Source organism: Gobio gobio (assembly GCF_949357685.1).
Source record: "Gobio gobio genome assembly, chromosome: 19".
Taxonomy (NCBI): Eukaryota; Metazoa; Chordata; class Actinopteri; order Cypriniformes; family Gobionidae; genus Gobio; species Gobio gobio.
In genome coordinates, this window is record NC_137112.1 from 36,356,189 (window position 1) to 36,368,019 (window position 11,831).

The window sequence follows — 11,831 nt, forward strand, 5'->3', positions numbered from 1 at the left end:
GTGCAGTAGAAAATACAGAGCAGACTCCCCAAACTAATGTTCAATCTTAAAAAGATTTAGCTTGGTCTGGTGATAGCCAGACAAAGTTGCGCTTGCACCATGGCGGATTCGCTATTTACATGGCGGAATTTGCGAGTTAATTTCCAGAGAGGAATCCTTTTATTTTTAATATTTGAAAATGTTTGTGTGCTGCTGCGTGTCCCTGTGTGTGTAATAAGAAGAGTGTACTCACGTTGTGCACCCGCCTATAGGAGCATATTACTAAGACGCCCTTTAAATAACACCAAAAATACTGCGTTTTGTTGGTCAGTGGCACAGTCAAAATAGCAACGTGCCAACAATGCGCCTGGACACACCTCGTTTTCAGACCAGCACGACAATGGGGAACAGATGGGCGCGAGTGCATTTGCTATTTAAACAATGTGGCACTGGATGTGAAAATGATAACTGCGTCAGGCTTGACGTCGCATTGCGCCGGGTGTATGATAGAGCCCCTAGACTTTTAGGCAGGTCTGGAGCAGTTTTCTCTGTTTGATCGAACAAATCCCTTTTGTTGAAGACTATATATGAGCTAACTTTGCAGCCACGAGAACATGGTATCAGACTAATATCATCCAGGATATAATATCCTGACAACCTCGAGGCCTGCGGAGTGTATCAATCCACAACTGTCCTTGATTTTCCTTTTTCGAATGATAATTTGTGAACATCTCCTCTGCACTGAGTTGCTAGAAACCACATGAGTTTCAGTTGCATAATAGAAGCACACGGCTGGCTGGTGTCAGGACTGAGGCTGAGGCCATGACTGTGACAACCCATATTTAAAATGTCTTCACAGGCTTTAATTGTTACATCAAATCCTTTTAAATGAAATTACACGTCAGTTTAATACACACTGTAAAACATCTGACTGTGAATGTGACAGCATACTACTGGCTACTACTTATCATGCTTATATATACTGTAAAATAACAGTATCTCATTGAATTGGAATGAACTTCAGTACTATTGTGGTAAATTACTATTGAACTCCCATGACAGCTAGCAAATCTTTCATCACTTTTTCATCACAGCAAATCTTTTATACATTTTTGGCAACCCAGCATGCAACATGATCCTGTTGTGTAATGAGTGAAAATGACCTACCGTGCACTGATTTTCCTGTATAGGCCTGGATATAGTATTTTATTGTAAAATATCACTGGTAAATCTTCATTGTTTATTCATTGTTACATGAATGATTTTAAAATAATGAATGATACTTAATAATGTGGAATTTAACATGCTGTTTTACAATAAAATACTATACAGTGAAATGAATGCATAGTAGCTTGTTTTCCCCCCTTAATAACACAATATGGTTAAACAAAGTAAATAAACCGTAAAATAACCGGATCTTGTTGCATGGTGAAACCCCATACATAGAGGAATACCCATAAGCCCTTGCACTTGATTAATTTATTTATGGGTATTCCCTCAAATGCATGAATTGATTTCACTGTAGTAGTGTTCAGAATATTTTACTGTAAAAATATGTTTACCCATGATTAATTGTTACACATTATGCATCTTTTCTTTTTTACATATTCATCACCATTTTGAGCTTATTGGTATCCCCCTAATCTTCTATGTATATAACAGTAAAATGCAGAATTGAGTAATTTACTGTAAACTATAAGTTGAAGCATGTATAATGCTTGCAGTGTTTTACAGTACAGACTCCGAGCAAGTGAAAATGAGAGAAGCGAGATTCACACTTCTGTCGTCTTCTGCCGTTGTGCAGCTATCCCACACAAACTGTGAGTTCGCTCTGGATATAGTTACATCTCCCACACAGAGCCTCACGCTCCAGTGCATCAGATGACCTGGCAGTTAAAAGCAATGAGAGCGAACATGTCATCACTCCCATTATTCTGTGAGACTGCACGTTCTGACTGCGAGAGAGAGAAATGAGTGAAAAAGCATCTTTTATCATCTTTGGATCTCATGACATGCTCCTGCTGTTTTATGTCTTGCATTTAAGCATTCAGCCATGGAAGAAAACAAGCCAGCCTTGATATCATTTATTTTCTTTCTTATTTCTTTTTATTTTCCGCTCATTTAGATGAAGATGCGTTCTTTTCGGTTAGATTCCTCTGTGTAAACCCTAATCACACTCTTATTAACATCTACTCGCATACACAAATATATCATTTACATTTATATAATGTGAGTTGATTATATTTCTCAGCGCAGCTGAAAGCTGTTGTCGGATATTCCTCTCTGTGGAGCTTATGATTATGTGCGGTAGATGTCTCCTATGCCCTTGATTCAGTCTCATTAACACACAGCAGTGAATCAACAGGGTCACACTGAGAGTGTGTGCATGTGTGCGTCTTTTACTTCTGTTTTAAATGAGTAAGGGCTGACAGTCTGACTCCTGTCCTGGTCAAATAGTGGCATAAATAAACATGAGAGCTATTTTAGGCCTTCTCAAGCCCCCTGCCATTTCATTTCCATGTGTAAAATTCTAAAAGTTCTTGAAACGAGTCCAGGGATTCCATTTGCGTTGGATGAATCTGATCTGAATGGCTATACAGTGCAATCGTTCAGTCCTTGGATGTAAACTAATAGAGCTGTACTATTATGGTCATTCTTATTTTGGACCAATGATATTATATAAAATAAAATTGCAAATAAAATGCAATCTAGTGCAATGTATACGCCAAAATGAGTTTTGGCGTGCATATGGTACGCCGTTTTTCGCATGCATATGATACGCACTTTATTATCACACTGCCTCCGCCAACTTGCCTTCTTCCCATGTTCCCATGTGATGTAAAAGAAAACGTGATTTATCAGACCATGCCACCTTCTTCCATTGTTCCATTGTCCAGTTCTGATGCTCACATGCCCACTGTTGGCTCTTTCGGCAGTGGACAGGGGTCAGCATGGGCACCATTTTGAAGACTGTTCAAAAGTTTTGTCTTTGAATAAAGTTTCTTATTCTCACCAAGGCTGCATTTATTTAAAAATAATACAGTAGAAACAGTAATACTGTGCAATATTGTTACAATTAAAAAAAATATATATTTTAATATATTTTAAAATGTAATTTATTTCTGTGATGCAAAGCTGAATTTTCAGCGTCATTACTCCAGTCTTCAGTGTCACATGATCATTCAGAAATCATTCTGACATGCTCAAGAAACCGTTAAGCCACATTCAAACTTTGTCTTGCTTTCTCGAAAATTTTAGACAAATGAATGAGAAATTATTTTAATGAACTACTTTCTTACATTCAAATTTGATTTGCAATTTTACATGAATTAAATAGGAATTCAAAAAGACATTCACAACACACAACCCTAGATCGCATAGGCCATTTTAGCATTTTATGATTCAGAAAGGTGCTCACTAGCACCCCTTTTGAGGCTCAATGTGCCCTTTTACCAATCTTACACTCCAGACTATTACCCAACAGCTCATGCAGGAGTGTGTACAGTTAGAGGAAGACCTGCACTTGGGCTTTTAGGCCTAAATCTGTTTAAGCAACTGCTTTTCATAAAAGTTTGTTTTATGTAAACTATGTACACTGATCTGGAGCCTATACAATACTAACTAAGAACTGTATTATGTTTTTGTGCTTCTTGAACAGGTATAGAAGGTATGGAGTGCTCTTTGCCCACCGATGGACGCCGTGTGCCTCTCAGCCAGCTCTCCCAGGACAGTTTTCGGGAGTGCCAGATCACCCTCACCCTCACCGATTTCTTCATCATCATCTTCTCGGGCATCTCCGTCTCGGTGGCCGCCATCATGGCCAGCTTCTTCCTGGCATCCACCGTCCACTGTTTTCAGCGCTGGAGCAAGGGCGCTAAAGGAGACGAAGAGGAGAGCGAAGAATGAGGAGGGAGCCCAACGACCTTCAGTATGATTCAGAGCTGCCAGTTGTTGACAGAGTTCAAACTAACAGCGTGACTGAACAGACACCAGGTAGAACTTGAGCAGAAATTGCCCGATTGATAGTGGCAGCGCTAATAAAGTGACTAGTACGGATGCAGTAACCTCAGAATCCAAGGATATTTGGTTTGAAAGTAAGCCTTAGTATGCAAACTTCCAGGGAATTACTTGTTGAAGGAAATTCTTTGAGATCCTGTCCCGCTGTAGAGTTCTCAGTGTTGTTGAATACTATTGTCCGTAGAGTTTCCCTTCATGTAGTCAATATAAAGTTAGCAAAATACAACTGTGCTATACTTGTTGATTGTGCCAAATTAGCACAGGTAGGCAGCAATGGTTCAGACAAGCACTGATGATGATGAGGAATAATAGCTATACAAAGTAATGCGAGGTGAGTCAGAAGTCATATGGTTCAGATTTATACAGCCAAGTATACGCGATGGAAGCCATTTTCTTTCAATTTTGAAAGGATGGGAAAATATAACATGAGCTTAGAGAGATTTTAGAAAGGATAACCTAATATTGAAAGTTTAGAATAGAGCTTAGTGTGAATAGCCGTGTCAAATGCCGCACTTTAAAATGGTCCTACCTAAGTTATACTTGCCCTCAAACCACCAGGTATACTGGTTCAGCCCAGATCTGCCAAAGAACGCTTCGACTGAGGGACTGAGGTTAATGTGTTTTGAAATATAGATTTATTTTTCTTTAAAGAAAATCTGTGATCTTAGCAAGATCACATTTATTTAACGTAATTATGGTACTAATCACATATTTACCCTTAATGTGACTAAAGACAATATTTATGGGATAGAGATAAGTACATACTACAATTGTCATTGTATTATTCATGTCTTAAAGGTATATTTGAAAAAGGAATACAGTGGGCCTAAACAGTATTTGGACATTTAAGTCAAAACTTATATAGTGTCATTGTAATACATAACAAAAGATTAAACCAAGCAAAGCACAAAATGTCGCAAAAAGATGTGTTTGGTTTAACCCTCATCCTCTCTTCGAATCCTGCAACAAATCCTTCTCTTGTGGGTCAAAATGACCCAAAGCCCTAAAATTATACTTACATAGCACATTATTTCAACTTAAATTCAAAATAACTCACATTGGTCAATTTGGCTGCCTCTGCCGACCTATAACAATATAACATGAGATTAATATAACAAATGAGCTTTTCCGCTGGGTTCTAAAGTCAGTTCTTGAGTTTATCTCTTCAGTATGCTTTCAGATACGCATGTAGAAATTGTAAAATCTTTTTTTTTTGGAGATTAGTTATAATCTCCAATAAAGATTAGTTATAATTTTGAGCATTATTTAAGTTTTTCTATGTATACTGAAGCATTCCTCCCATTCAATTCATTCCTAAGGGGGTCAAATTGACCCACGAGGGAAGGATTTGTTACTTTTTTTATTACAACCACATAAACTCCTTGAATCAAGTAAAAAAAAAAAAAAAAATGCGTATTTGTGGTTCAAGTGCGACAAAAGTCCTAAGGTCTTGGACCACTCTGATGAACACTACATTTTTAAAAAAATTGTTCGGGTCAAAATGACCCGAGGGAAGGATGAGGAATGAAAAACAATGATTAATTAAAAAAATGACGTATTTGTTTATTAATGGAGAATTCAATTAAATTTATTCTGAATTTTAAAAAATGCTTTGAGACTGTTTTGTGCAAAAAAGCAATTGCAAAAAAGTGCAGAAAAGGGAAGTATGTTCTAAGTATAGCATCCTTTGATTGCTGAATTTGTAAGTGTCCACGTATATGTTTTGAGGCCACTGTACATTCATGTGTCTTCAGATTGCTGTCTAGTGTCTGTCAACTAATAATAATAATACAGTGTATAACTAAATGACATAGATTTCTGTTCATGGTGTCAATTCCATCAATACCGTCTATTCCATGAATATTATTTTGTCAGTAGACCGTATGGGGTAAACGATTTTCGAATGTCAGAAAAAGACATTTGATTGTTTTTGTTTTCATTTATTACTAATTCTACATCGTGCTTCATTCATATCCTTATTTGAAAGGGCTTCATGTGTCTCAAGAATTAGTTTATTAATGTCTTTTGCACAATTAATCACATTCATTAATATCCCAATATCTTTCACCATCCTCTGTTCCACTTTTGCTGTCCATTTGCAGATGCTCTGGATGTGCTATTTTGAGAATATATAGCTTTTTCCCAGACAGGTATCACAACTTCATTTTTGCAGTGGATGAATAATTAATTGGATCTGTGAAATGAGGCAGGCGGTGTGCTAGTCTTCAAAAATGTTGGGGATGGAAAAAGAAATCATTGTGATTCAATAGCTGTCTTATTTTAAATGAATTTTATTCCAGTCACACAACCCCAGCCATCATATTGTGTTGGATGTAAGAAGCACGAATGCATATTAATGTAGTGTAAATGTTCCAGTGTCAGGACACGGTTGACCATATGCACAATCTTTCAAAGCAAGACTGTAGCATGGTATCATCAGCAGAAATCAAACCTGCAGCTATAATATTTGTCATATTGAATGATTGTTTTTTCACATATATACCCAAATATTTATAGCTGTATGTATTTGCAAGTAAAATGAGGTATTATCAATAAAAATTCAGTTTATAAACAAATGTTATAGACACTTTATATGCCATGACAATGGAGCAGTTTGTAGGCCGACCTCTGCATGGTTTCCTGTTGGAATTTCGAACATGTTTTTGAATAGCAGGTTCTGCTTTATGGATAAAATCTGAAATAATAATAATAAAAAACAAACAAACAAAAAAATAAATACAATAAGAGTAAAAACATAGACATTCATGTTTTGTTCTGCAACATAAATTATACACAGTCAAACCTGAAATTTGCTATGAAGTTGTTATATAAAGACAATCAGTTGTTAGATTAAGAAGTCTTGAATTTGTTTTTGGGGTCTGCTAGAATATGTCATTTTCACGCCTTGAATGTTCAAAAAACATATTATAAAATAACAAAAAAAAAAAATCAGCTCCTCTCTTCTCAGTCCATCAGTAACGCTGTTTAGTTCTGGTCTCTATAAAGCCCCTCCTTCTGAAAAGTGTAATGTGCTCCGATTGGTTGGTTGGACCAGTGTATTGTGATTGGTCAACCCAGAGTCCTGCACGGGTGGGTACCCGACGGATGACCCGCGAATATTGCTTAAACGGGTGAAAAACATCCTAACTGTGTCGGATACGGGTGCGGGTCGGGTAAGGGAGAAACACGGGTTTTAAACAAGTCTGCAGCACTCCTCTCAGACACTGAAGCCCACGCGCCTCGATCGCCCCCCCCAGTGGTTGGTCCCAGTATAGCTCCTAAACCCCACCTCTCCATGATTAGAATGGACGCGAGACACACTAAACAATTAAATTACACTTCAAATAATTGTTTACTAAAGATGGTTTCAGTCATTTTAGGCAGTTTTTACCAAGATGATTTCATTTCAAGTGTTCGTTTTTTAAATAAGTTTAGTTTTAGTTAGTTATTTGATACTATAAAAATGGGGGGGGGGGGGGGGGGTGACGTCATGATTGACAGCTGAGATTGACGGCTTCTCTGAGTGAAGTTGTCACTAAGGCACTAACAGACTTTTTTCTGGATTTTTGGGAGATTGTTTTTTGATTTTGTTTTTTGGGGAGAGTTTTAGCTTTAATTTCCACATTTCTATAACTGTTTATTTCACACCAACATAATGAATTGTTCTGCATCTGTGAGAGTGTGGGTGGGCTTTTGATAATCGTGCCTCTACTTCCTGTTCTCTACTGCGCAACTCCGGTCCCGAGATTGCTACTGCGCAGACTCGGTCCCAAGATGTCTGCGCCGTGTGCGGGCCTACGAAAGCTTCAACACTGGTAAGCGGAAGTCAATGAAGTTGCGTCGTCCATATTTTTTTACAGTCTATGGTTTTAAACAGTCACGTGCAAACGAATAGGCCTATAAAAATATATGCATGTATATTGTAGATGTGTTCCGAAAAAAATATATGCATATTTTTAGGAACACATCTACAAAAATATGCCTTGCCTGTATTTCAAGTTGATAAAATAATTTAAAATCCATATCAGTTTAGTTGTGGCCGCGAATCACAACCGCTTGTGCACGATATGCCTGCACTACAGTCGTCGAGATGGAGTTGAAGAAAAGATTGTATATTGGATAGCCGCAAATGTGGAACTTCATCGCTGAGGAAGCACGCAGATAACTGTGGTAACAAACCAAGCACACGCAGTTCTATCGAACAGTATTTTTCAAAAGGGGACAGAACTGAATGTGCCTCGTAGAGATGATAAGGACACATAACCATGTTTGACAGCTTCGGCTGAAGTTATCCTTGTGTTAATGGTCGTGTAATAACTTCTGTATGCAGGCAATAAACATTTTTGTAAGTGTGTCTATAATGTGATATGCTAAACTGATTTTATTGCGGGTCGGGTGTCGGTTCTATTTTAAGCGGGTCGGGTCGGGTGCGGATTTTAATTAGTGCTGTTGTCGGAAAAGGGGTCGGATGCGGTTTTAAGCACTGCGGGTGCGGGTTTACAAAATCGGACCTGTGCAGGACTCTGGGTCAACTACTTTGTGAGTGTTTTGATAATGTTACACCGACCATAACCGTGAGTTTCAACACACTACTAGAGGTTGCACAGACTAGTTGACTAGTCGACTGCCAATATTCTGCCATGACGCTTTAAGCTTGATGTCGACTAGTGGCTGATCATGGCCTACAGAGGGTGCAACAGGATAATAAATCTTTGAAGTCCACTTTTATGCTCCGTTTCCAAAAAGTTAAAGGGATAGTTCACCCCAAAATTTTAATTCTGTCATTAATTACTCACCCTCATGTCGTTCCCAACCCGTAAGACCTTCATTCATCTTCAGAACACAAATGAAGATATTTTTGATGAAATCCGAGAGCTCTGTTTATTAATAACTGTCTATGGAGGGGTCAAAATGTTAATTAAATTGTTGTCTGGAGGGGCATGGGAGCTCTCGGATTTCATCAAAAATATCTTCATTTGTGTTCCGAAGACGAACGAAGGCCTTCCGATTTTGGAAATGAGGGTGAGTGGTTAATGACAGAATTTTCATTTTTGGATACACTATCACTTTAAAATGTCACAAAAAAAAAAAAGTGCACACTCCGAGAGCACTACACAAGATATTTTTGTTTTTACCATCTGAATGCTCAAAATTGATCGGGTGAATATTTTAAACAGCTTATTGTACACGCAAGTTAATTGCCGTTTTACCTAAACATTTAGTAGCGCAGAAATGTATTGTCAACACTGTTCTGTGATTTATCAATAAATAGAAACTGAAAAGTTCTAGCATTTAAAATCTTTAAAATCATAAATTGAAAACTGCTAATTCATTTGAAATTCCTGAAGGGACCCATGACTTAAAAGTTTTTACAAACAGAACAGCAGCTGATTTGACATGGATCATTTCATATTTGCAATGACAAAATGCATCAGATTTACATAATCAATACTTTGCTTCATTGTCTACAATTGCAAGTAACATACTCATTCATTGCTCTACCATCTGTCTATGAATTCAGTATGTGTGTCGTTTGAAAAGGATCAGTCATTTCCTGTCACAACTGTCGCACTGAGCGATGTAGTGAAGATGTGTGTTGCATCATAACGTGAAGTATATTTGTTCTCAGTCTTAACTGAACACCACATGCACCTAGAAAACCAACTACTATGTAGTTACAAAGAAAGAGGGAAGAAATAAAACGAGAGTTTTTCCTGCATGACCCAATGGCGACATCATCCAGTACTTTGTTTTTTACTCCATGGCAGTGCACTGTTGATGAAATACAATATCATATTAAACAGTAAACTATTTTTGACTGATCTTTTCTTTCTTTACATTGATTTTTTTAACATTTCTTTAAAGCTGCAGTCCGTAACTTTGCGCTCAAGCGGTTAATAAACAGAACTGCATGCGTCTTGCGGAAGAACATTGCAGCCGGAGCTACTTCTCTCTGTTTATGTCTATGGCGAGCAGTGGCGGTTCTAGACCACGGTAACTAGGGGGGCCAGGGAGGGGCCACTTGTGCTTTTAGGGGGCACACGTTAACATTTATCTTAATCAGTAGTTAATTAGGTAGTTCACCTAAAAATGAAAATTCTATCACCATTTACTCACCCCCATGTTGTTCCAAATATGACTTTCTTTTGTTGAACACAGTATTAACTTATTTATTTTATTAAACTGTTGTATATGATCAGTAGGATATCGCATTTGCAGTCATGCTATTCTGGGTAGAAAAACAGAACTTGTGTGATATTGCACTCGTTACTCATGTTATATTGCTTAGTCTATCATGATGTAAATGTGAGGGCTTTTTCACACTGGCAGTTTAGTTCGAATGTGATGTGTAATGTGAAAGTTATCATGACTCGGGTGAGCTGAGCTCAGGGGAACTGAATTTGAGACTGCCTGAAGGAGGTGCTCTGAGCTTGAAGCTCAAATTGCGCTCGAGCTGTGCCGCGATTCATGGGAATATGAAAGCAACAGCTAACATAAAACCAGAGGGCCAGTGGCGGACCACTGGAGGCAAAGTTGGCGGCCCGCTGGCATTTTGCTCATTGTTTTCCTAGCGGACCACCAGCGGCAGCCACCACTTTTCCGACAGTGCTCCGCTACCGAGCCGCTGGTTTATATGACATGTTTTCTGGCCGCCCACGGACAATCCACGGGTCATGATTCACAACTGGGTAATTATAGTTAGATTCAATATAATATTATTTTATGCAATAATGAATCAAAAACAAAATACACATCTGCTAATAACCATTGTATATGTATTTTATTGGATAGAGGCAACACAAATGCGTAACAAGCTCGGGTGCGCAAGAAAAGTAACCTGCGCATGCATTTTATCAGATGACGATGTATTTAGTTCAATAAAACACATGTAGGCTAAGGGATGATAGTGTTGATGATTTACCTTGGATACGAGCGAGAGGGAGCCTGTGGTGTATTCGCGGTTTAGAACGCGCTCTGACGCGGACCACAACAAACGTGCCCAGTGTAAAAACGATCTGAGACTAAAACTCAAACAGGGGCATTTTTGCCGCATATCTTGAATTTTATGGACATTCTAACTAAGAAGCACTGAAATGGTTTGGTTAACGACATTCTAACTAATACAGGTTTTGGAACAACACGAGGGTGAGTTACATTAGGTGTTTTTATTTTCTTTTTGGGGGACCTAACCCTTTAACTTATTCCCGGATTATTGAAAGTCTTTTTTATTTGGCCATATACTGTATCACTCTGCAGTCTCTACACGTGAAGTAAAATAATTTCAAGTTCATTTATTTATTTGAAAAGTAATGTATCTGTAATATGATCATGCATGCTCAATTTATAAAAGTAAAACTAAACCATTTATTTTACATGTTTTGTAGCCTTCCTGCTCTGTTAGCGGACTCTTCGCAAAGTTAGCATAGACATAAAAACAAACATCTAATACTCTATAAGCAACACTGGACAATTGGATAAAATAATATTATTTCTCGCTATATGTGAACAAGACTGAAATTATATTATTTTCTGTATCTTTTCTGTATGCCTATCTGTCATTTTCGCACATGAATGGTTCTTTCATTGCGTTGGTCATAATTTATCTTTGGCTGCATCTTCCTAATTCGGAATATGATCAAAGATTACATATGTGGACGTGTTCAGAGAAATTAGCCATTGAAAAAATATATTTTAACTAGCCTACAAGTAGGCTAAATGAACGAAATGACTGATAGGACGAAATTCACTGAATTCAAAGTCGTCAAGTCAGTAAAATGAATCTACAGTAGCCTATCACTGCTGCGTATGGGTGAAGTTACACACAACACAACGTG

The 11,831-nt window shown here is 37.9% G+C and overlaps 1 protein-coding gene across 1 annotated transcript in view; it reads left to right on the top strand.

Annotated features, from left to right (window-relative positions):
- lrrc38b (leucine rich repeat containing 38b) overlaps window positions 1-6,565 on the top strand; it is a 28,815-nt gene extending 22,250 nt beyond the window's left edge. The window contains exon 2 of the mRNA XM_079844080.1: window positions 3,638-6,565. Within this exon, the coding sequence (XP_079700206.1) occupies window positions 3,638-3,885 (248 nt within the window). The 3' untranslated portion in view covers window positions 3,886-6,565. The remainder of the gene's footprint in view (window positions 1-3,637) is intronic.
- Window positions 6,566-11,831: the final 5,266 nt, after the last annotated feature.